This window comes from Rhineura floridana, chromosome 4 (assembly GCF_030035675.1).
Source record: "Rhineura floridana isolate rRhiFlo1 chromosome 4, rRhiFlo1.hap2, whole genome shotgun sequence".
NCBI classification, from domain to species: Eukaryota; Metazoa; Chordata; class Lepidosauria; order Squamata; family Rhineuridae; genus Rhineura; species Rhineura floridana.
In genome coordinates, this window is record NC_084483.1 from 142720509 (window position 1) to 142746971 (window position 26463).

General features: G+C 41.6%; 1 protein-coding gene across 1 annotated transcript in view; it reads left to right on the forward strand.

Moving 5' to 3' along the window:
- Positions 1-26463, forward strand: part of CATSPERE (catsper channel auxiliary subunit epsilon) — a 236210-nt gene that overhangs the window by 80275 nt on the left and 129472 nt on the right. The window contains exons 6-7 of the mRNA XM_061626112.1: positions 15448-15469; positions 21259-21336. Of these exons, the coding sequence (XP_061482096.1) occupies positions 15448-15469; positions 21259-21336 (100 nt within the window). The remainder of the gene's footprint in view (positions 1-15447; positions 15470-21258; positions 21337-26463) is intronic.

A 26463-nucleotide genomic window follows, 5' to 3' on the forward strand; every position in this document is an offset into this window, starting at 1 on the left:
AAATGAGGGGATTAGTAAAAAAGAAATTGAATGGGAGCTTGGGAGTAGTTTAAAACCACAATATTGGAAGCTCACTTAGAATGTGTACCACAAATCAAGAAAAGTAAAATCAAGGCCAAGAATTGTTCAGTATTATAAAAATACACACAGAAATAGGAACTAATTTGGTTGGTCCTATTTCTTAGCAGAGTTGTAAAAATACAAGCAGCAGAATGAGAATATAAACCAGCCTCACCTTTCTCTATATAAATAACAGACACAATCCTTTAGGCAAAAGAAAAAGAATGTTTACTCACAAATTCTGCATATGTTCAGAAACATAGGTTCTAGCTTAGATGAAAGACAAATAGTCTCAGTCCCTCTTAGTCTTTGGTATGGATGCTCTCAGAGAGAGCATCTGTGCCATGCGGCCTCTCTCAATGGTGGATAGATCAGCAATGGACAATATTCAAAAATCCCCCAGGACAAAGGAGGAAGAAGTCAGGTAAGTAAACCCCACCCATTAGGAAGTTACATCATGGTAAACAGGTACATGGGATATTCCCCAAATATCCCTTAAAGGGAACATGCAATATTTGTTTACTCCAACACTCCTCAAATTTGCATGCATTAATTTAACAAGCCCATTTTGACACAAAGTCTCTGGAAACAGTCTCTTGGTAATGGCTTTGTCAAGATGTCAGCTGTCATCTCTGCAGTTGGACAGTAGTTCATCTTGATGAATCCTTTCTCTGTCAACTCACATACAATATGGTATTTTATAGCTATATGTTTAGTACGTGGAGTGATTCTCTCAGTCTGAGAAAATCTAATACAACTCTGGTTGTCTTCCATCATCTGGATAGGTCTGTGCACCCTTATTCCAATGTCCTTAAGTAGTCTGTTGAGCCAAATGGCTTCTTTGCAGGCTTCTGCAGCAGCTATATACTCAGATTCTGTGGAAGAAAATGCTATTATGTCTTGCTTGTGACTAGCCCAGGAGATAGGTCCATCTCCATACATAAACAGAAAGCCACTAGTTGACTTGGAGTCTGAGCTATCTCCAGCCCAGTCAGCATCAGTGTAACACACAAGCTTTGGATCACTATTAGCTGGCAATCTCATCTTAAAGTCCATAGTCCCTTTCAAGTATCTAGCCACCCTTTTGACAGCAATCCAGTCCTTTTGTGTGGGTGTGCTAGTTTTCCTACATAGGATCCCTACTGCACTTGCTATGTGAGGTCTGGTGTTTGTAGTCAAGTACAAAAGCTTCCCTATTGCTGTTCTGTACTTGTTATTATTTGGTAAGGTTCACGACTACATCATTGTCTTTAAGAAAGTCTGTTGCCATAGGCATTGCTACAGGATAGGCATCCTTGAGTTCTAGAGTCTCTAAAAGATCAACAATCTTTTGTTTTTGGTTGAGTAAGTAGGAGCCATCTGCTTCCCTTTCAATCTGGATGCCTAGGTAGTATGTTGCAGTGCCTAGCTCTTTGATTTCAACTTCTTTGTTCAAATGATGTACAGCTTCTCTGTAGTCTTGATCTCTTTGAGTTGCCATGATCAAGTCATCGACATAAATCAGAATATATGTCAAGTGTCCATCTTTGCTTCTGGTGTACAGGCATTGGTCTACATCGCCTTGCTTGAAGCCTAGCTCCTTGAGCATTTTATCCAGTTTCTTGTTCCAGGCCCTTGCAGCTTGCTTGAGTCCATACAGGCCCTTTTTAAGCTTGCATACAAGATGTGCTTGCTTCTGGTTCATGAAACCTGGAGGTTGTTGCATGTACAACCCCTCTGTTATTTCTCCATGCAGAAAGGCAGTCTTGACATCGAGGTGTCTGATGTGCATCTATTTGGAGGCTGCCACACTTAGTAGCATTCTTATTCTGCTGTGTTGGACAACAGGAGCAAAAGTAGCATCATAGTCCTCTCCATATTTCTGCAGGAAACCTTTGGCAACTAGTCTTGCTTTGTAGCGTTCAATTTCTCCTCCTGCATCTTGCTTCACCTTGAACACCCATCTGCATCCTACGGCTTTCTTGCCTGGTGGAAGTTCTGTAAGGGTCCACGTCTTATTCTTCTGCAGTGCATCCATCTCCTCCTGAGCGGCTTTTCTCCACTGAGAGGCCTCAGATGCTGGCATCTGCTTGATCTCCTCCCAAGTCGATGGTTCTCTGGGTACCACTGACTTTGCGAGGTAGGACAGGTGTAGAGGTGGTACACCTTTGTTGGTTCGTGATGAGGATCTGGGAGCTTGTTCTGGGATCTGGTCTGGCTCTGCAGCATCTTCCAGTCCAGTCATATCATCATTCTCATCTGCGTCTGTACCTCTCTCAGCCTCATCATCACTTTCTGCAATCTCTGCCTCTTCCTCTTGTTTAAGGCTTGGATCAGGTTGTGCAGATATCTGTGATGTGACTGGTATTTCGTATGTGGGTACTGGCATATCTATAAGAGATTGGACGTGGTGTCCTTGCTCTTCTGAGAAATCTAGCACAGTCCCTCTTTTGTCAACTCTGCTTCGTTCATCGAAGTAGACGTGTCTTGTGCTGACTTCAATTGTCTTTAGGTTCATAACTCTGTAGCCTTTGCAACCAGGAGCATAGCCTATTAAAATAGTCTGTTCTGTTCTAGCATCTAGCTTCTGCCTCTTTTGTTTTGCTATGTAGGCAAAAGCAATGCTTCCAAACACTCTGATATGTGCCAGGTTTGGAATTCTGCCATGCCACAATTGGAATGGTGTATGTGTGGTGCCCTTGGTTGGCAATCTATTCTGGATATACATTGCAGCCACGATCACATCACCCCACAGTCTTTTGGGTATATTAGCGTCAGCCAGCACGCATTTAGTCATTTCCAGAAGAGATCTAAATTTTCTTTCAGAAATCCCATCAAGCTCAGGAGTATAACTGACAGTCCTCCTGTGCAAAATGCCTTGTTCCTCCAGAAAAGTTTGTGTTTGATGCGATATAAACTCACCACCGTTGTCCATTTGTAGGGATTTCGTCATCCTCTCAAATTTTGTACTCACCACGAGATGTATTTCTTCAGCATCTCATGTGTTTGACTCTTGTCACACAGTACCTTGAAAAATCATCCACAAATATTAGAACATATCTATTCTTCCCAAGTGAGGGTAGATTAAATGGTCCACAGAGGTCACTGTGTATGAGATCTAGCACCTTGGTGCTTCTCCTTTCAGTTCTTGGTGGAAATGAGGGTCTAACACCCTTTTCTTCAATGCAATTTATGCACCTGCTTGTTTTATCATGATACTCCTGGTTTATCTTGATACCTGTTGCAAGGCTCTGTTTTTGTAATTGTAGGATCGCCTTTGGATCGTGATGTCCCAGTCGCCTGTGCCAAAGTTCTAGGCTGGTCTCATCCTTGTCCACCATAGCTGCATTTGCTTGTTCAACTGAAAGACTTAGTTCATAAACACCGTCATTTTCATAAGCTAGTGCAAAGTATTATCTTTGGTTACTGTACACCTTCCATCCTGGAAATGTATTGCAAATCCTTTCTTATCTAATGCAGAAACACTTAGCATGTTGCAACTTAATTCAGGAATAAATAAAACATGATCTGGTACATTTGCTATGGTTTCATTAGGTAGCTTGCACTTTAAAGCAACAGTTCCAGATCCATTAATATTCATATATTGACCACTGGCAGTCTGAATTCTTCCTTTAGTATCACTGTTTATTTCATCAAATAATGCTTCTTTATAACAACTATGGTTTGTACACCCTCTGTCTAAAATCCAGTTGCTTGATTTTTGCTTATTTGCCACAAGACCTTTATGCGTTAAAAGGAATTTGCTTTCTTTGGATCCCTCTCTCTTAGGTCCCTGCTTATGCTTGGACAAAGCATGCTGCCATTGTTTTCTTTGTTTGAAACTTGGAGAGTTCCCACTGGCTGTTGAATTTTTGGGTGACCCAAACGTGGAAAGCAGCATTGTGATTGGTTCTTGGGAGGGGTTTCCCTTCCCTTTATCCTTCCTGCTAGCCAGGTAATTTGAGCCACTCTGTTTTGGGTCAGACTCAACAATACATTCCTCTCTTAACTTTGCAAGAGCTTGTTCAAATTGAATCTCATGGTTGTGGCTTAAAAGAGAAATAAATGGTTCAAATCTCTCTCCCAATGTGCCCAAAAGGAAATCCAACTTCTGTTGGTCATTAAATTCAAGTCCAGTTAGCTTTAACTTGCTGAATATAGTAATCAAGCAAGTTATGTGCCTTTCACAGTCTTTCTTTGTTTCTAATTTTAGCTTCATTATTTCTTGAATCAACATTGTCTGAGATCTAAAACTTGTAAAGCCAAATGCTGTTTGCAGTTTATCCAGCATTTCCTTGGCTGTTTTACATTCTGTTACATGGATCAGTTGATCATCCTTAAGGGAACCAAAAATTATAGTTTTTGCGATTGCATCTTTGTCGTTCCAATGGCTTATTTCTTGGGCATCCCCTTCTGGTCTAGGTTTCTCAATGCAGGAAAGAGCCTTTTCTGCACCCATAGTAATTTTAATCCTGCTTTTCCATTGTTTAAAGCTAACAGCAGTTAGCTCTGGCAGTCTGGCAAGACCTCTATTGTTATGCTGATACATTCTTTCTTCTGGTCTGAGAAGAGCTTTGGTTTGCAAAACAACTCAGAGAAACAGCAGCCAAAATAATCTCTTTAAAACTACTACCTGATATAGGGCAAAGGGGGGAAACAAAATACGCCAAAATACTCAAAATAAAACCCGAAAAATCTGGTTTAATTCTCAACTTATTTCTGGGCCAGTATAACCTGTTTGGTATTTTAAAAATGTGTAAAATAGGAACAGTTTTGTGGTCCTATTTCTTAGCAGAGATATAAACACAAGCAGCGGGATGAGAATCAACCAGCCCACCTTTTCCCTCAGACGCAAATAATAACAGACACAATCTTCTTAGGTAAAAGATAAAGAATGTGTACTCACGGCCCTTCATATGTTCAGGAAACATAGGCTCTAGCTTAGATGGAAGATTAGGAGTCCATTAGTCTTTGGTAATGATGGTCTCAGGAGAGAGCATCTTCCATGTGGCCTCTCCCAGAGGTAAAAAGTAGTAGGGGTGGCGGATATGCAGGAATCTGCTAATATCCAGGACAAAGGAGGAGGAAACCAGGTAACTAACTCCACCCATTAGGAAGTTACATCATGGTAAACAGGTACATTGGATATTTCCCCAAATATCCCTTAAAGGGAGCATGCAAGTTTGCTTATTCTAACAAGTTTCAGGCCAGTTAGCTTGATGTTTGTTCCAAAAAAAACTGGTGGAAAACAGTATTTGAGTGTGTCAACATGCATATAATAATAATAATAATAATAATAATAATAATAATAATAATAATAATAATAAATTTTATTTCTAGGCCGCCTATCTGGCCGCACAAGCGGCCACTCTAGGCGGCGTACAAGATAAAGTAAAATACAACATACAAACTACATAAAAACCCAAGAACTACAATATAAAATGAAACCGAATCCACCCATAGCTAAAACCAATGAAACCCAAAAGAAAAAACAAACAAAAACAAAAAACAAAACAAAAGGCAAAAACCCAGGCCACCTCAGCCAGCCGGCTTATGTATCCCTCCAAAGAGGGACAGGTGATGGAAATTAGCCACAGCTGGCTGGGTACCTGGGACCTGGTCCTGCAGGAGGCACGTCTGCCAGGCAGCAGTCCCACTGGGAAGGGTGGTGGAGGTGGTGTTCCAACAGCAGCAGCAACAGCAGGCTCTCCTTCCCTGGGTGGCGATGTTCTCCTTCTTCCTGCAGGCACTGGGTCTCCCAGGCCACCTCAGCCAGCCGGCTTATGTATCCCTCCAAAGAGGGACAGGTGATGGAAATTAGTCACAAGTGGCTGGGTACCTGGGACCTGGTCCTGCAGGAGGCACGTCTGCCAGGCAGCAGTCCCACTGGGAAGGGTGGTGGAGGTGGTGTTCCAACAGCAGCAGCAGCAACAGCAGGCTCTCCTTCCCTGGGTGGCGATGTTCTGCTTCTTCCTGCAGGCACTGGGTCTCCCAGGCCACCTCAGCCAGCCGGCTTATGTATCCCTCCAAAGAGGGACAGGTGATGGAAATTAGTCACAAATGGCTGGGTACCTGGGACCTGGTCCTGCAGGAGGCACGTCTGCCAGGCAGCAGTCCCACTGGGAAGGGTGGTGGAGGTGGTGTTCCAACAGCAGCAGCAACAGCAGGCTCTCCTTCCCTGGGTGGCGATGTTCTCCTTCTTCCTGCAGGCACTGTGTCTCATATAGATAACAGTGATCCAGTTGATATTATGTACTTATTTTATCAAAAGCTTTTTTGAAAGTGTATCTCACCAAAGACCTCTAAGTAAGCTTAGCAGTCATAGAATAAGAGAAGAGGTCCTCTCTGGATCAGGAACTGATTAAGAAACTGGAAGCAGAGAGTAGGAATAAATGGACAGTTCTTCCAATGAAAGGATGTGGACAGTGGAGACCTCCAAGTATTGGGACTGGGACCTGTGCATTTTAATTTGTTCATAAACGATCCAGAGTTAGGTGTGAGCAGTGAGGTGGCCACATTTGCTGATGATACTAAATTGTTCAGGATCGTTAAAACAAAAACAATTGCAAGGAGCTCCTAAACTGAGTGAATGGGCAGGAAAATGGCAAATGTAATTTAATGTGAGCAAGTGTAAAGTGACGCATGTCAGGGCAAAAAATCTTTATTTCACATATACACTCATGAAATCTGAACTGGCAGTGACTGACCAGGAACAAGACCTTGGGATTGAAGTGGATAGTTTGATGAAGATGGCTACCCAGTGTGCAGCAGCTGTGAAAAAGGCAAATTCCATGCTAGGGATCATTAGGAAAGGTATTGAGAATAAAACCTTTGATATGTCGTTATACAAATCTATGGTGCAATCACATTTGGAATAATGTGCACAGTTCTGGCTGCCTCATCTTAAAAATGATATTGTAGAATTGGAAAAGGTTCAAAAAAGGGCAACCAAAATGATCAGGGGGATGGAGCTACTCCCCTATGAGGAAATATTGCAGCATTTCAGGCTTTTTAGTTTAGAGAAAAGGTGAGTCAGACGACATGACAGAAGTGTATAAAATTATGCATGGCATGGAGAAAGTGGATAGAGAAAAGGTTTTCTCCCTCTCTCATAACACTAGAACTCATGGACATCCAATGAAGCTGAATATTGGAAGATTTAGGACAGACAAAAGAAGGTACTTTGCACAGCACATAGTTAAACTATGGAATTCGCTCCCACAAGAGGCAGTGATGGCCACCAACTTGGATGGATTTAAAAGAGTAGAAAGTTTAATGGAGGATAATGGTATCAAAGGTTACTAGCCATGTTGGCTATGCTTTGCCTCTACAGTTGGAGGCAGTATGCTTCTGGAAACCACAGGAGGGGAGAGTGCCGTTGTGCTCAGGTCCTGTTTGCAGGCTTCCCGTGGGCATCACATTGGCCACTGTAGATGGGCCACGTGCTATTAATTTTGAAAAATATTGGAAATGCTTCAACTATTGGCTTTTGGTATATATAGCTGTGGAGTGCAGAAATGTATAATCTGGTAAGACTGGTGGGTTGAGAAAATAAAGAAGCTTAAGGTTTATTACTCATGGGAAATAAAGCCATTCTGAGTACAGGCTACATGTGGCCATTGTAGAGTCATCACTCATACACACTATCTAATAGGAAGGAAGTGAAACATGAGAAAAACAAACAAGTACTTACTAAAGAAGGAATCAACAAGGGAAGAATAAATTGCCTTTCTCTCTGCCGCCTTGTTACAAGCATTGTTTCTTTACTACCAACATGACCTGTATTGGAATAATAAAAAGAGGTGAATGATTGGTAATTGTTTTCCTTTATTATAAACATAGGTTTTGTAACTCCTGCTGTGTATAACCAAAAACTTTGGTTTTGTTTCTGTTTATGTTCTTATTTGATACTGCTAATTACACAGTAATTACACAAAATTACTGTGTATTTTTTTAAATAAACTATTGCACTGTTCAACATTTCAAATTGCCACATAAAAGCAGATTGTGTTGGTCCATCAATAGGCAGGACAGTAATTGAGGGAGTGATGAAATTCTTGGGACAAATTCTCTTAATCTACAAGTGAATTTAACCAGAGCACATGGGAGAATCCAACTATGCTGGGTTGCCAGACTCAGTGGATTGAAGGTCAATACTGTCCTCAGCCAATTGTCTAACATGTAAGATGTAAATCTGTAATCTCCAGATCAGAAATTTTATTACTTTAAAATTACTTAATGGAAATTTAAAATTGGTCAAACTTATTTATATAGATAAAAAACTGAAAACTAATCTAATCTGTTAGCAATTAGAAAAAGATGCATGTAGTAGCACTTGTGTATAATGGCCATGTCAGAGATACTATGTTTTGCACTCAATAATACTGATTTCTTACATTTATTGGGCGTCAATACATGCACAATATTACACTTCATACCAACAGTATCTTCCATGTAATACCATACAGCCCATTGTTGTTGTTATGTGCCTTCAAATCGATCACGACTTATGGCAACCCTATGAATCAGCGACCTCCAATAGCATCTGTCGTGAATCACCCTGTTCAGATCTTGTAAGTTCAGGTCTGTGGCTTCCTTTATGGAATCGACCCATCTCTTGTTTGGCCTTCCTCTTTTTCTACTCGTTTTCCCAGCATTATTGTCTTTTCTAGTGAATCCTGTCTTCTCATGATGTGTCCAAAGTATGATAACCTCAGTTTCATCATTTTAGCTTCTAATTATAGTTCTGGTTTAATTTGTTCTAACACCCAATGATTTGCCTTTTTTGCAGTCCATGGTATGCACAAAGCTCTCCTCCAACACCTCATTTCAAATGAGTTGATTTTTCTCTTATCCGCTTCTTTTACTGTCCAACTTTCACATCCATAGATAGAGATCGGGAATACTATGGTCTGTATGATCCTGACTTTAGTGTTCAGTGATACATCTTTGCATTTGAGGACCTTTTCTAGTGCTCTCATAGCTGCCATCCCCAGTCCTAGCCTTCTTCTGATTTCTTGACTATTGTCTCCATTTTGGTTAATGACCGTGCCAAGGTATTGATAATCTTTGACAAGTCCAATGTCCTCGTTGTCAACTTTAAAGTTACATAAATCTTCTGTTGTCATTACTTTAGTCTTCTTGACATTCAGCTGTAGTCTTGCTTTTGTGCTTTTCCATATTTGGTTTTCCGTATGTGATTTTAGTAAAATAATATATAGAATAATAGAGTTGAAGGGGACTTTGGATATCATCTAGTCCAATCCCCCATTCAGTGCAGGATGCAACTACAGCATTAGTCGCCAACCTTTTTGAATCCACGGGCACATTTGAAATTCTGAGTATCTGCCATGAATACTAGTCACAAAATGGCTGCTGTGGGAGCGTGGCTTAGCACAAAATGGCCACCACATCTAAGAGAGCAGAAAAAGACAGGACCACATTTGCAGACATAGGAAAACTTTAATTAAAAAATGTTTGAAACATTACCAACTGACAAGTTCCAGGAATCTCCTTTTCCAAACACTGCTGACTTGTCTTCTGTGTTTCCTTTTGCTAGTGGGGTGTTGTACATTTTCAGCACCTAGAAACTAGAAAACTAGTTCTAGTTTTTAGCACTAGAAAAAATGAATCAAACACAATTCAAAATTATTCCTGAGCTCTGCTATTGCATGAATATACTTGTAGTGCCACCAATAAAAAGATGTATTTAATGTTGGCTAGTAATCATACTATTTTTATTTAAATATTTTTATCCTGCTCTTCTGCGAGAAAAGGACTCACAGAGTTACCATATAGGTTTAAAAAACTCATAAAAACAAAATACTCCTTGTCTCCAGGCTTAAAATCTGAAGAGATATGACACAAAAGGAAAATGGATTGGGAGGGAGTGGGAAATAAACAAATGTATGTACAAGTTCTTAGCTACAAAAATATGAAACACAAAAAAGAGCAGCTCACCAGAATAGTGGTCAGAAAACACTGCTGAGCATAATCTGCAATGTGCAGAAAAGACTAACCAAGCAGGGTGTTATTTCAAGTCCAGGAAAAGGTCAGTCAGACAACAAAACTAAAAACAGTCTCACACATACACACACTCACACACAAAATGTTGTGTGAAGTGGTTGAGTGAGCAGTCCCTCATTGGTTTGCCACACATAAGCAGGGGGAAGCAAAGTTGGCCTCTGTGGGCCAAAGTACTCTGCAGCCCCACAAGCATGAGGTGATGGCCTGGCAAAAGATGGGGAAAGTTCCTCTCTTCAATCCTTCCCTCTGCAGAGAGAAAAAAAATCAGAAGAAGAGAACCTCAAAAGAAAAGAAAAATATAAACATAGGGGACATGGAAAGAAGGATGCAGACAAACTGGAACAGGTTCAGAGGAGGGCAACAAAGATGATCAGGGGACTGGAAACAAAGCCCTATGAGGAGAGACTGAAAGAACTGGGCATGTTTAGCCTGGAGAAGAGAAGACTGAGGGGAGGTATGATAGCACTCTTCAAGTACATGAAAGGTTGTCACATAGAGGAGGGCCGGGATCTCTTCTCGATCGTCCCAGAGTGCAGGACACGGAATAATGGGCTCAAGTTGCAGGAAGCCAGATTTCGACTGGACATCAGGAAAAGCTTCCTAACTGTTAGAGCCATACGACAATGGAACCAATTACCTAGAGAAATAGTGGGCTCTCTGACACTGGAGGCATTCAAGAGGCAGCTGGACAGCCATTTGTCGGGAATGCTTTGATTTGGATTCCTGCATTGAGCAGGGGGTTGGACTTGATGGCCTTGTAGGCCCCTTCCAACCCTACTATTCTATGATTCTATGAGTATCCTCAGTGGCCCAGAGTGCTCCACAAGCATGAGGTGAGTGCTGCGACAAAAGACAGGAAGAGGGCTTGTAGCACTTTCCCAAGTTATGTAAAAAGAAACACAATTTAAAATCTCAAAAAAGGGGAGAAATTGAAAAAGTGGTCAGAATGGTCCAGAGCGCTCTCCCCCAAGTGCCTCCCAACACCAGCCTCCTCCCTGTCCCAGAAAACAAGAAAGTATTAAGGTTAAAGTATTCTGTATTTCTCCTGTCCGGAACAGAAGAAAGTGGCATCTAATCAGAACTGCATTTGGAAATGGAGCATGCTCAACCTACATGCAGCCCAGCAAAGAACTTTGAAGCCTGGTTTCTACTAGATTTCCAAATGTGATTATTGGGTGTTTTTGTGGGTGCCAAAAGGGGTGCTCGTGGGCACAGTGGCACCCATGGTGTTGGCAATCCCCAAACTACAGCATTCCTGGCAATTAGCTGTCCAACATCTGCTTAAATACCTCCAGGGAAGTAGACCCCACTACTTACTACCTACCTGTTCTATTGTCAGACTGCTCATATCTTTTGAATCCTAACCCAAAATCCATAGAAATTATTCTGATATTGTTCATCTAACAGATATCAATAATACGATAGTATATTATGTATGTTAGGCATTAGAAGTCTAATTTACTTGACAATTGCTCTTTTTTGTAAAGTAGTATAAGGAACTAGGGTCCTGTAAATGGCCTAAGAGCTCCCACAATAAAGCTAAGGAGGTATGGGTTTGTAAAGGAAGGGAAAGACTAGGAGAGCCTGCTTACACTCTTCGTGGCACAGATGCCTCTTAAGGTAGACCAGGCAAGTCCAAAAACTATCTGGTATGCTACCAGCACACTCCCCTTCTTAGCACCCTCTGCTTCCATTGGAAGTGAGTTCTGGGAGGTCAAGGCAATTATTTATAAATTATTATTTAATGAGGCAACAGAGGGTTGTAGAAAAAAATAGCTGATACTTCAGGCAGCAGCAGAGTTCTAATAAGCAACAGCCTGGTGGCATTCCTAATTGTAAACACAATGGTAATTATGCTATGTCATAACACAGTGTAATTTCCAGAGGTGTTCTTGGTCTTAGAAAAATGGCTGCCCCCTCTGGGCCCAGCATTAGTTCCTTTGGAAAGTCCCCTTACCCTCCCCCATTACAGTTTCATCCTGAAGATTGTAAAAAAGCTTCAGGGAATTGTGTTCACCCCACCCTCAACAAATAGTTGTTGGGCATCACACTAAAAGTAACACAGGGATGCAAGTAGTACTACTATTGATTATTATCATTGCCACCATCACAAAACAGTAATTTTTTTAATATAATTTTTATTAATTTTTGGAAACAGAGACAAGACGAAATAAAGTACCAAAAAAATCCACAAACATAAACAAGGAACATTATCAACAACATAGGAAAACACTAGGTAAAGAGTCCAAGAGTGTTGATCTAAGTAAAAGAAATACATACATATGTATATATATATGATAGAGTGGGACACTATTATCTTATAAAATCTCTCCAACAAGAAGCTTGAGTCTCTGGGGGATAGAGTTCTGCAGACAACAAATTAATAAAAGATGTAAAAGGGAACCGGATAGCTTCAAAGGCTTCAGGTTTAGACTGACCTTTCTGCAACCTCAAATTATGCTTTAGTTTTTCTGTAAGGGCTGTTCACCAGATGCGCCTATACTTACTGAAAAATTGTCCAGAGTTTTCCAGTCAGCTGAGATAGACATCCTGGCTGCAACTAACAAGATAGCAATGAGCTCCCAATGAAGCAATTTGGGGCCCATGTTGATGGAGAGGAGGGCGTTAGAGGGGAACTTTTGAATAGTTTGATTAGTTCTTTGCGAGATACAATCAAAGACCAGATCCCAAAATGAGAAGACATATGGGCAAGTCCACCACATATCACAAAGAAACCCCTCTAATTGCACCCTCTCCAACAATTAGGCGAAAGTGAATAATTTATGTAACTTAGCTTTACAGGAGTAAGGTGCCAGCGGTGGGCCACTTTGAGAGAAGCTTCTCCACTGGTTGCTGAGACTATTTTGAAAGAGGCGTGTGTCCAATAATTATACCAGATTGAATCTGGAATTGTAACCCCTATACGAGCTTCCCACAACATTTTCAAACCTTGAAAGTCTGGGGGGGGGAGTTAAGGAGTATAGCATAAATTGCAGAGACGAGACCCTCCACTCTGTGCACTGAGAACACTCTAGCTCAAAAAGTGTTGGCTCTCTGCCTAGTCCCAGGAGAGTGGCTGCTTTGGCATGAAGCTATGGGCTTGAAGAACTTTAAACCATTGATTGTGACCCTGAAGCAAACAGGCTAGGAGCTGCTCATGGGTTAGCAGAACTAAATCTTCAAAAAGATCACCCAAGCAAACTACGACAGCTTCCTCTCATTCTCTGAATTGAGCATCATACTCTGGACATGAAAAGCTCGGGTAGCCTAAAAGAGGGGACATAATAGAGATGGCATGGGGGTTAAGTGCTGCCACCAGGCACGTCATACTGAGAGTGTAACCATCAAAAAACTTTTTGCTATACTCTTAAACACCTTTTGCAATTTTTTTATTTTATTTATTATTTGGTTTCTATCCCAATAAAGTATTGAAAGGCAAATATGCTTCTCAGTACAACTTTAGATTAGGTAAAGCCACTCCCCCATCTCGAGGACTTGTTTGCTCACTCGAGGCTTCTTCCCCCTGTGGCAAAAGCTTTTGATAAATTTCTGCCATTGCTTCAAAAGTACAAGGCAAAGAGCAATCTGGAGTATCTGAAAAAGATACAATAGCCAAGGGAGAAAGATTATTTTGATAATAGCAATGTTCCCCAGCCAGAACAACTGGAGAGATTGCCATGATTTAACACCTTTTTTAAGTTTAAAGGACTTAATTTTAATTGGTCATTAAAGGACCAATGTTCCGTCTACGAAGTTGGCTCAAATCTTTTATGACCAATGTCACCAGATATTTAAAACATGCTCCCTGGAGAGAGATTGAAGTATGAGTGACTAAAGTTTTCTGATCTTCCCAACCTACATTGAGACACATCATTTAAGACTTGCAATAATTCACTTCCACACTTGCCACCTTCTGAAAACCAGACAATTTCTCCTTCAGAGCATTCATCCTCACAACTGGATTAGAAAGTATGACCAGAGTGTCATTTGCAAAAAAGTTTAGAGTGTGCTCCTGACTGCCTATTGGGATTCCCCTTATCTCCCCATTTGCTCTAATACAATCTGCCAATGCTTCAGTTATAAATAAGAGGGGAGATAAAAGGCATCCCTGCTTGGTCCTCCTGCCAATATCAAACATGTCAGAATCATAAACATTTACCCTCACCACAACCTGGGAGTGCAAATACAGTTGACGGATTAAATGCAAAAGAGGTTGCCCAAAATCCAACCTACTAAAGAGGCTAATCAAAAAGGGCCATTCATGGCTATCAAAGGTCTTAAGTATATCAAGAGAGAGAAGGGCTAACATATTTTTTTACATATTATAATGATGAATCATGTTTAAGACCCTCTGAATGAAGTCATTAATATGTCTCCCAGGCATAAAGCCAGCCTGATCTCGTTGAATATAATGGTTGGATAGTCTGCCTGGTGAAGTTTTATAAGTCTCTTTCTGCAGAGACTTCAGACTCTCCTTGTCCCCAGATTGAAGGATTTGTTTAACAATATACTGGAAGGAGGGGCTATTCCTGAATCTTGGAGACAAACAAGACTCACAGTTATTCTTGAACCGGGTAAAGACCCAGTGGATCCAACTTCTTATAGATCCATAGCCCTGGTAAACCAAGAAGGAAAGATTCTAACAGCTGTCACTGCTAAACTCCTGAACAGACAAAACAGTAATTAAAGCATCTAAAATTATTTATCTAAAAATAAAAAAATGTAGCACAGCAGACAATGATGCTAAAACTGATTCCATTTATGTCCCAAAAACCCAGATGAACAACCTGCAGGACAGACATACTTCCCCAGGAAGGTAGTTCCACAAGGGGGAGCACCAGCAAGAGGGACCTGTCTTGCATTATTATGCCAAGGGCCATACCTCTTGGCAGGACCATGAGCAGGGCCTCCCCCACTGATCTTAAAGCTCAGATTTGCAGGTATTAAGAGAGGTGCTCTTTTAAGAACTTGGACCTCAATCCATTAGTGCTTTGTTACACCGGTATCAACACCTTGAATTGAGCCTGGTACCTTAGAGGCAGCTTTGAGGTTTGGTGATGTATAATCCCATCTCACTGTCCCACAACAATCTGATAGCATTCTGCAACAGCTGCAGTTTCTGGATTACCTTCCAGGAACATTCCTGAATTATCTTTATTTGAACATTTTTGCAGTGCTTTTTATGATAATTAAACTTTGAATACTAGTGGCTGGAAACTGCAGGAGAGGAGAGTGTTCTTGCTGTCAGGTCCTGCTTGTGGCTTTCCCATGACATCTGATTGGGCACTGTGAGAACAGGATGCTAGACTAGATGGGTCATTGGCCTGATCCAACAGATTCTTCTTATGCTCTTAAAATTAATATTCAAATTTTATTTTATAGCTCAGCTGACAAGAGTTCAAAGGTAAATACTTTTTCTGTGAAATGTATGTGTCTCATTGTTTTATGCTGTGATTCTAAATATACACCCCAATCTCAAATGCATTTAAGAACCACTGTACAAAATTGCTATGCCAACATGACTGTGCTGGTCTATGACCTAAATAAATAGATCAAATCAAATATACCAACATAACGTCCCTACTCATACATTGGGCCACCAAAACCACCAGTTTCATGTAAGCCCAGTACCAGTTAGTGGTGCTATAGAACCATTAGCAGCACTTCTCCACTTCTGGGTGGGGGATTTTGCAACTTCTCTCCTCAGAAAATTCAGAACAGGACTCTTGCAAAGTAAACCGTATTGGTTTTAATGCAAGGGCTGGCTAACCTATGCTCTTCCAGATGTTGCTGAACTACAGCTCTCATCAGCTCCATCCAACATGGCCAATTGCTGGGGATAATAGGACTTGTACTTTATCAAAATCTGGGAAGGCCACAGGTTAGCAGTCCCTGTTTCAATTATTTTTAGGGACAAGCATTTAGGATGGAACTGCACTTAGAAATGTATCTTCCATAGCAATTAGTAGAATATATTTCCAGATAAATTGGTAGTAATATGAGGGCACTAGAATGATAATGCAATCCAAGCAATGAAAGTCTAATTAATTATTCAGCTTTGGACCAAGTGGTAATTCATTGTACAATTATTCAACTTTTTTCTTTACAGACTTGTGCAATGATGATCTTCTAACATTTTGCATCTTTATCTCTCTTACCAATTTTCCTTATGAGATGCACATTCAGCAATTGATCACTTAAATTCACATTTATCTAATAAGTCTGGTAATAATCACTTCCAGAGGGATAGCTGTGTTATTCTGCAGCAAAGCACCTTTAAAAAGACTATATAATAAATAAATTTATTATGGCACAAGCTTTCCTTCATCAAATGCATGGAGCATTATCCTCAGTTGGCAGGCATATTTCTCTACACTATATTTGCATTAGATTTTTGTCTATTTTCAGAGTTTCTTAAAAGGATGGGGACATAGTGGGGACCTTTTCCGAGGTTCTAGAAAGGCTGTGCAGGATTTGCAAGCCCCAGATGATTTTTTCTTTAAAGCAGTGTATGTATTTACTGGCTGCTTCATAGCTCTTTTGCAAGCCCCTAAGGCTTTACTTTGAGCATTGGAGGTGGGAGATAGCAGAGACGGGATAGCTTTCCCCATCATTTCATGGTCGCAATTGCAAGGAACTTTGGCAGAGACAGGAGGATGTGTGTGAGAGAGATTATCTTGGGGGGGTGAGGGAGAGAAGGATCTGTAAGGTAGGGGGAGAAAGATATGTCCTTGGGTAGAGAGAGACAAATCTGGGGGGGGGGAATGCTTTTGGATAGAGAGAAAAGGATCTGTGGATGGGGTGCTCAACTTGGGGAGAAATACACTTTTTGGGTAGAGTAAGAAAAGGAGATAAGGATCTGTGGGGTGTGGAGAAAGGGATGTTCTTAGGTAGAGAGAGAGGAAGTATATGTTCTGTGGTGGGGGACAGAGGAGAGAGGCTGAAGGTATGTATATATGTGTGGCTGTGGATATGTGTATTTATGTGTGTGTAATGTATGCATTGTAGTGTGAAACCGAGTGGAGTAGAAATAATCCTGGCAGATTTGGGGGGGGGGGCGGTGGCGAGGAGAACAACCTGTTATATATAAACTTGTAAACCAATCAAATTGTAATGAAATTCGAAACCCTATAGCCTATTGTTACCAGCTGGACCCTTATCTTGTGGATGCACAGAGACGATGGTTCTACACGTTCTTTCTAGGTTTATGTTTAAACAGAGTCTTATATGCTAAACTTCGTCCTCACCTAAGTGACTTCTGTTATCAACAGCAGACAACTGGCTAAGTAAACCTAGAAAAACAAATCCTACCCCAGACACTTCTTAGGGCTGAGAATGTATCAGAAAATATAATAATAGAGTTCTACAGCGGAAAATACAAATATATTTCTTTATTTCTATACTGAGATCTGATTCAGACTAAAAATACAAGTAGCTGGCCTCAGCCAGTGCAGAAATTGTGTATAGATGATTTAGAAAGAATCTGGCCTTAGCCAGTAAGCCAGTATCTTAATAGTTAAACAGCCATATATTACTGGCTGTAGCCAGGGCATAATACTTAAATAAACATATGGTTGGCTTTATTTTAAACATACATGTGAATGCGACACATAGCTGACTTCCACTTGTAACTAAATGGTTAAAGCAGCTCATAGCTGGCTTTAACAAATTTATAACAAATCAAAGGCAGTGCTGATATTTGTGATTGTGAGGCAATTACATGGTACCTAAATGCAGTTGGCAAATAACATCTAATAGCAGCCTTATACAAACAGCTTTATGCAAAGAGCCTTATTCTTCAAGCATTTATCTAATAACAGCATTATACAACAGCTTTATACAAATAGCCTTATGCACTTTTATGTGTTCAAACAGTCATACATCTTAAACTTTATATACTATTCTCTTTTTGGCCTTAGCTAAAGGGTCTTAAACTTAATGTCATACCACAGGTGGGGATTCTTGCATTTTTTTGCAGTGTTAAATAGCTGCTAAAAGGAGTACCCTCACTTGTGAGGGTAGAAATCACCCATTTCTTCTTTTGGATGCTTCCCTGATTTCATTCTCCATTTCCAGATCTCCCTGAGCATTTTGATCAGGGGGACAATAGCATTTCCACAGCACTAAATTACTTTTGGAGCCAGGAATCACCATCCACAACACTTGGGATTTCTTGCTTGCTTGATCCAATGCCTTCTTTTACCTACAGAGCAACACTACCTCCAGCATGTCCTTCCTATAGAGTTTGTATCCAGAGACAACAGTGTCCCACTGGTTCTCTCTGTTCCATTATCCCAACTATATCAGTGCTGTCCTGACCAAGCACTCCAGTTCGTCCATATTGGCTTGGAGGTTTCTAGCAATAACATATCAGCACTTATGTAATGTATCTCTCCCCAATTGTTTTTGGCACTTGCTTTTTGGCCTGTGGCATTTTGTTCTGTCTGACTTACTATCCTGTGGTTCTGTACTCATAAGACCTGGTCCTACTCCTCCCCCATTTAAATTTCATATATTTTTTCACCTTCATCCCAGGCAATTTGTTTCAATCCAAATAAACATTTTTTGCTAATGTGAATATTTGATAATTAATTTAAAATATAATAAGCTATCAACCATTAAAACATATCAACTGATATCAGTTAATTAAAATATATAAACCATAATTGGATATCATAACCATTTCCCATACAATCTGATATTAATGATATAACCAGCAGCCAGTACAAGAAAGTGCATAACAATTCTTTTCACAGAGGTTAAAAATTAGTTTTTAACAGTTTGATCATATAGCATAAAGTATCTGAAAATCACCTCTCATCAATCCTCACAGGGACAATAGATGGTTTCAGTCACCTCCTCAGTCTGGCCTCTCATGCCAGGCTCCCATTAAAGCTATCAGATAACCACAAAATCTTAAGAGTGTATATATAAAACCAACTCTCCTCTCATACAGGGAATCCCCACCCAACACCCCTCCCTTTCTGCCTCTCACTCAGAGGGAAATCTGTAAATAATACAACAAAGTATGTCCCCTACCCCCAGAGATGACCTCTGTAGAGGCTGCCTCAGTGCCCACAGTGGTGCCTCACTTTATCCCTGGCCATAACACTAGCAACAACCCTCCTGAAGGAAGTGCCCAGAGCTGGCTCATGTTGTCTAGTCAGGAAATCAAGAGTTAGTGTCAGGTATGCTAAGGTTATTTTTTTATCAATTAATTTGGTTGTGAATTGTGTCCATACATTTAAGACAGGTGTGGCTGACCCTTTTCAGGCAATGGGACACATTGACAGATGGACAACACATGGGGGCCGCATATCTAAGTGGGGGGTGCCAAAGTGTGAAAGTGGATATAGCAATTTTTTTAAAGGACATATTTCGGGGGGAGGGGGAACCTTTTGGCATCACAATAGGATACCTGCAGCAACAGTAACTTTTTAGAAACTCAAAATTATCTTTAAGATGGACAAATTAGAGGGCCTTAGGTGATCACAAAAAACCTTTTGGCATCATGACATCACAGTGGGGGATCAATAGCAGCAGTCTGTTTAATTTTTTTTTGTTAAAAAATTAAAAACAACTAATTGAGGGGTGGTCTTGGTCACAAAAAACTCATGGGGGCCATATGCTTACATTTTAGTTGAATTGCCACTATGTTACCATTTAACACCTGTTTACCTTCCCCCTCCTTTCTTCATTCATGTGTCCATATACTAGGGCTGTGCACCAGAACTAGCTAAATCCCAGATTCCAAACTAAATCAGGTCAATCCAGGATTCAGCCAGATTGGGTTGAGGCAGCCCTGGCCATATTGGATTAAAGGGATGGGCAGACTGTCAGTGAGGAGAGGGCAGAGAAGGAGACACACAGATGACATGCATGCATCTCCTTCTTCCACCCACTCCAGATCGCATGTTACAGTGGGGGAGGAGGAGAGGCACATCTCCTTCCCTCCCTCCCTCCCAACCACACAACTATGCAACGCCCTCAAATCAGTTCAGGGTCTAGATCTGTTAGGTCATTCCCAGGTTAAATTAGGGCCACTTTGAAGTATCAGATGGGGGAGAGGAAACGCTAATACATACCTGCCAACCAAGGATAGCAGCTCAGGACCCCAATATATCTCAGAACACCTCTTCTGATATGAACCTACCCAGACCCTGAGATCTTCTTCTGAAGCCCTTTTCCAGGTCCTGTCTCTGGGGGAGGCTCGGGAGATGGTGACAAGGGAAACGGTCTTTTCCGTTGTGGCTCCACATCTGTGGAATGCGCTCCCCAGTGAGGTCCGCCTGGTGCTTTAATTCACATCTTTTTGGTGCCAGGCAAAGACTTGCCTTTTCCCCCAGGCATTTGATAGATGGAGATTATGTTTATTATAGTGTGCTGTCAAAGCTTCTTGTGGCTGAATGGAGGTTGTCATTTTATTGTTTTGTTTTTATGGTAGGGTATATTTATTTTTGATTTTAACAATGTTGTAAGTCGCTTGGAGATCTTCAGGTAACAAGTGGCTAACAAATTTTTTATTATTATTATTATTATTATTATTATTATTATTAAACAAGGACAACACTAGTGCCAGCCAAGATATTTTGCTGCCAGACACATAGAACAAGGTATGTCTCCCATTTCACATAGAGAAGCTGAATCTTCACTAGCAGCTGAATCTTACTTCAACACTGGCTGTGGGACAGGATCCTTCACTGCACCTTCCCAAAGTGTGGCATTAATTACTAGTTTAGGGGTAAAACAGCTATCATTGTATGAACTAGAATAGGGGGCTCTCAACTAATCCTCATCTCTGTGTCTTTCACACTGAAAACCTAGTTCTTATACGTGACCCCTCCTTTATTTCCAAGGTAAATTCAGTTTTCCATAAGACACAACAGATTTTCCTACCTTCCTTCTGTCCTAAGCCAGTTCATGCTAAAGAACAGAGCTGGCACAAGGTGAATATTCATAGGACAAGGGATAGAAAGGTTTGTCTTTGCTCTTCCAGTCTGGTCTGGGAGGACAAGGTGTCCTCTCCGTCTGGAGAAAGAATGAAGATTAACTTTGCCTATCTGCTGTAGCAGGAGGTGCCATCCTAAGGTTGAGGTTGTCCTCCAGAAGTCTCAGAGAACAGAAATTAATAGTAAGAAACAATAATATTTTAATTCATAAAAAATTGTAACATTTTTGTTTTTTATTTGCCAGGATGTAATTATATGGGTTTATGACCCAGAAAATGCTGAACCTTCAGAAGTGGACAATACTGCAACTAAACCACCAGCAGTGAGTTTCCTCCCACTTACAAATCAAGTTTAAATGGAAAGTGATGTAATATGCATATTCCTATGGAAACAAAATTGACAGCTTTTAAATATAAAACAATGATTCTTCCAAAAATACTATCTTAGAATCATCAAACTGAATGTTATTCCATATGTTCAGAACCTACTACATACTAAGTATATTAGTGAAGAAAGATTAGTACAAGTCACTATACATAATAGCCATTCATGCATCTGAAACAGTAGTATGGTAGGGTATGTACTGTGGCACGTAGCACAACATTGCCATCCCTGTCACCACAAAGAAGCTGCATGGTTGTAGGGAAAATGAAAGAAAAGCTGTGTAAGAATGGCCACTGATGTAAGCATCATGTCCAGCATTAAAATATTAGAGCACTGATAAGTGCCTGGAAAAGATGCCATTAGTCTGATGAGTAGTAGTGCCAGTGTCAGATACATAGGTGACAATTGCAGGGCAAAGATATCTGTAATGTGTATTGTCAGTTTTCTCTAAGTGGGACACTGAGCGGGACATACTATAAAGTTTTGTATAATTTGTATCTTACTTATTTTAAATTAATAGATTCAAATGATTAAATTGTCAAATGAAAAATTTTAGTCTCCCAGGACATTCTGTTATAAACCTCCTAGTCCCCATGCTTTAAACTAACAAAAATTTCAGAGAAAGGCTTCAGCATGAACCTGCTGAATTGGAATTAATTAGCAAATTGAACACTGTGGAGCTTGAATTCATCAGAGACTGGGAATGCCTTCATTGCTACAGAAAATAATTGTCCTGCTTTAAATCCTTATATTGGCAATCTCCATTCTCTTCAGACCCTGGCCATACTTTAACACCAACCTGCAACATAGGCTCCATCTTGTATATTTTTTACCATATACATTCCCTCCCCTCTTTTGTTCTTCTCTCCCCAATCCCCACGTCTTTCTCCATCTCTCTCTGTTTAAATTCAGTACCATGAGTGGGGGTGGGATGGACAGAGAAAAATTGTTGTTTGCCTATTGGCAGTGGAGGACATTCTCTTGCAGAGATGATGCCTCCTACTGGACAGACAAGCAAGGTCCATAATCCTTTGGCTCCTCTTCCAGGGGGAGGTGTCGTCCCGCCCTCCAGTTCAACCCTGCCTGCGGTCATGAACAGTAGGGTCCTCTTCTTGTCTAAATTCCTTTAGACTTTCTTTGCCTCTTGCAAGTTTGTTTCCTCTTCCCTTTTTCCCTTGGTTGCGTGTGTGAATGTGTTTATGTATTGTGTTTCATATTTTATTGTTAAACTACTGATAGCGCCTGAGGCAGAACCATCTGCAATCCGCCACCTGTCAGGGTCCGCCCTGCATTCAGGAGCGACTGGTCAATCCGCCTTTGTAATCGGAGCTCCAGGCTTCATAGAGCACTCGCTCTGGCGGTTGCGGCAGCTTCCAGATAGCCTCCCTCAGGCTTGGTATTCGGAGCACTAAAACAGGCTTCAGTTAGAGTATCTACTCTGGTGGTTGTGGCCGCTTTTAGATGGCATCTCAGACTTTGTAATCGGAGTGCCAAAAGAGGCTTCATTTAGAGCATCACTCTGGTGGTTGCGGCCACTTATAGCTTCCTCACTGGCAGCTTCACACCTCGCTCCATTTCAGCATTCTTAAGAGGCTGAGGGAGGCAATTATAGCCTCCTTAGGGAAGGTGTCCTCTCAGCCTGGCCAGTCTATAGCAGGAACGCTCATAAAAAGGGGTGGGAACACCATTTTGTTTTGACGGTAACACGTGCTAGAGGCGTTCTAGTGGTGGCAGCCACCCTCTCCCTCAGTCTGGCCAATTTATAATGGGCACAGATTTTTCCGCACCCTAGGGGAACTCAGCAGATTTTGTCCCTCAGCCTGGTAAATTCATAGCAGGGACAGATTTTTCCACCCTTTGGGAACTCAGCAGATTCATCTGTTTGTTCCTTCCCTCCCCACCCCACCCCCCGGTATTTCTGAAGTTCTTGCCTGGCAAACAGGGGATAGATTAACAGGTGATCAGGTTTGCTATGGGCAGACTCCATCATTGTTCCTGAGTTGACTGTGCTCATTTTTCCCCAACCCTACAATCAAGTATTCTATTTCAACACTGGCAAGAGGGGTGAAAAGATCAGGCTCTGTTTTACAGAGAGCATTTGCTATGACAGTTCTGGCCGCTCCTAGATAGTGTATGTAGCATTTTTGTTCAGTTGGTCTGTTTACTGCAGAGCAGACCACTATTATTCCCCACAGAAAAAGGTGGGAATGCCATTTTGCGTTTAGCAGCCTGAACACCCTCTAGCGGCTGAAGCTGTTTTTTCTCCTCAGACTGGCCAGTGTGGGGACAGGTTTTTCCACACCCTCTGGGAACCCAGCAGATTCATCTGTTTGCCTGTTTTTTCCCCTGTTTCCTTGGCTCAGTGCCCAGGGGGTGAATAAGTAAATAAAATAAAGAGCAGACTCCCTCATTGTTTCTGAGTGGAGCGAGCTCATTATTCCCCCCTCTTTTCAGGGGTAATTAAAATAAATAAATAAATATTGTTGTGCGCCACCCCAGTCTCTGAGCGGTAAGATTTCCAGGGGTCCCTGTGCTCACCCAGGGTTTGGTTTCCTTTGGAAGAAGGTCAGCGGAGACTGTGGTGTCTTTATGAAATATGTTTTTTTTATTTACACACATTCCAACCTGAGCTTAGGATGGAGGGATTCAAGGCATCAGCAATCCAATATCCAGCTTTTCCATCAGTGTTACAGGAGGCACCCCAAAGCCATGGTGCAGAGAGCCAGTCTCTCTGCCTGCCTCCAGTTCCCAGCCTTTCTCAGACACACTAAAAACACAAGCCTCTCCTTGGCCCCAGGAGGGGGGGAATGCCCTCCTGAAGAGTTTCAATGACAAAAGGGTCTCCCTGGCCCATTCACCAGTTGATGGGCACCTGATAGACCCATTAACCCACCTGGCCACTCTATTAGATTAACAAAAGAAACTCATCTGACCAGCAGAGTGAGTTTCTCACCCCCAAGGCGCAGGATTCCAAATCAAAGGCTGGAAGGGGACTCACAGAAATTATCCATCTCAACCCCCAAATTCACAACAATATAATAAAAATAAATAAAAGGGCATACTCCCTCATTGTTCTTGAGTGGAGCACAATTTCTCCTCTTGATTGTTGCTAGCACTGGCTTTGATTATGACTTCTCCAGCCAGTACCTCCGCACAGCAGCATGGTGGTCAAAGGGAAGGGGAAGTTTCGGATTCCAGTCTCTTCCTCCCCAGTGTTGTTGGTCAGCGTAGTGCAGTTTCTCCCTCACTAGGTGAACACAGTGAGGGGAACAGCACTACTTGCGAACATTTGCCACTGCTTTTCTTTCCTTCTGAGGGAGAGTTTCCTAGGTTCCTGTCATGGATGTGTTCCTGCATCTCTTCAGAGTTTCAGGGCTCCTTGTTGGCAGCCAGCATTTCTAAACCCCGGAGGTCAGTGCACAGAAGGAGCCATAAGTCCTAGGCCAGGCACAAGACCCACTCCAAGCACCACAGGGGGAGTTTCTGGATACGGGTGCTTAAATAAATAAAACGTTTCCCTTGTTTCTGCCTTGACGGCTGATGTGGAGCCTCTTTACCCAGACTTTTGTCAGCTGGAGTAAAGGGTGCTGATCAAAGTTTGGGAAGATTGTGTTAATCACTCATGTTTGTGATGCTTAAAGTTAGAATCCACTATTTATTTATTTATTTTATTTATAGAATTTATTAGTCGCCCATCTGGCTGGCTGTCCAGCCACTCTGGGCGACGTACAACATAGGCATATAATACCTAGACATTGAAAATCTAAAAACAATGAAGATAAAATCTAGGCCACCCCAAAAGTCTGCCTGAAGAGCCAGGTCTTCAAGGCCCGGCGGAAACTCATCATAGAAGGGGCATGGCGGAGATCATTTGGGAGGGAGTTCCACAGGGTGGAGGCCACAATTGAAAAAGCCCTCTCTCTAGTCCTCACCAGTTTGGCTGTTTTGACTGATGGGATGGAGAGAAGGTCTTTTGAGGCTGATCTTGTTGGGTGGCATAGCTGATGATGCTGGAGGCGCTCCTTTAGATAGACTGGGCCGAAACTGTATAGGGTTTTAAAGGTCAAAACCAACACCTTGAATTGGGCCCGGTAAGCAACTGGTGGCAATGTATTCCCTCTTCCTTCCATTCTAGCCCTGATACCGGGGATTTGGTCAAGGAATGAGGCTGTAGTGTACCCACTGGAGAAGGGTCATATATCATGTCATTGTGGTTATCTGAACGCCCATTGTGTTTACTCTGTATGGAGGGGTTACTCAAAGTCATTCCCTCAAACCTTTGTGGTTATCTGAACGCCCATTGTGTTTACTCTGTATGGTGGGGTTACTCAAAGTCATTCCCTCAAACTTTGTCAGCCTTCAGGTTGGCCGTGTTTGTTCCCTCCGCCTTCAGAAACAAATGAATATCTGAGGAGGAATCGTAATGTGTTTCAGCTTTGTTTCTGTGAAAAGGTTAGCCCCTTTTCTCCTCAGAACAGACATGAGAGTAGGCCCTAGCTGAGGAGTTTTCCCCACTCCTTTTCCTGGGGCAGAGATGGGAAGTAGACCCTAGCTGAGGAGTTTGCCCACCCTTGTTCCCTGAAGGAGCTAGAATCAGAGCTTGGAAGATTACTTTTAAAAAGTAATAAATTACAGTTACAATTACATGGCCCAAAAAGTAGTAATAATCGTTGCAATTGCTCTGAAAGTAACTGATTACTTTTTCTTTACTTTGCAATCACTACAATTACATTTCAGTTACTTTTTACTTTACTTTGTAATCACTACAATTACATTTCACTTCTTTTAAAAAAATGCCTACAAGGTGCTGGCCTTGGCTGCTGCACATCTAAGTAGCCTAAAACAACATTAAATATAAACACACACATACAGAGGTAGTAGAATAATTCTTTTTATCCATAAGATAGCAACTGCGGTCTCTCCGCTGGTAAGGGAGGTGGGGAGGGAGGCAGAGGCCACTACTCAGATCTTTGCATGTCAAACCAAGTGCAACCCCCCCACTCAGCCAGCAAGCATAATCTCTCTCACTTAACCACCTCCTGGACCCTGCCCTGCCACCAACTAA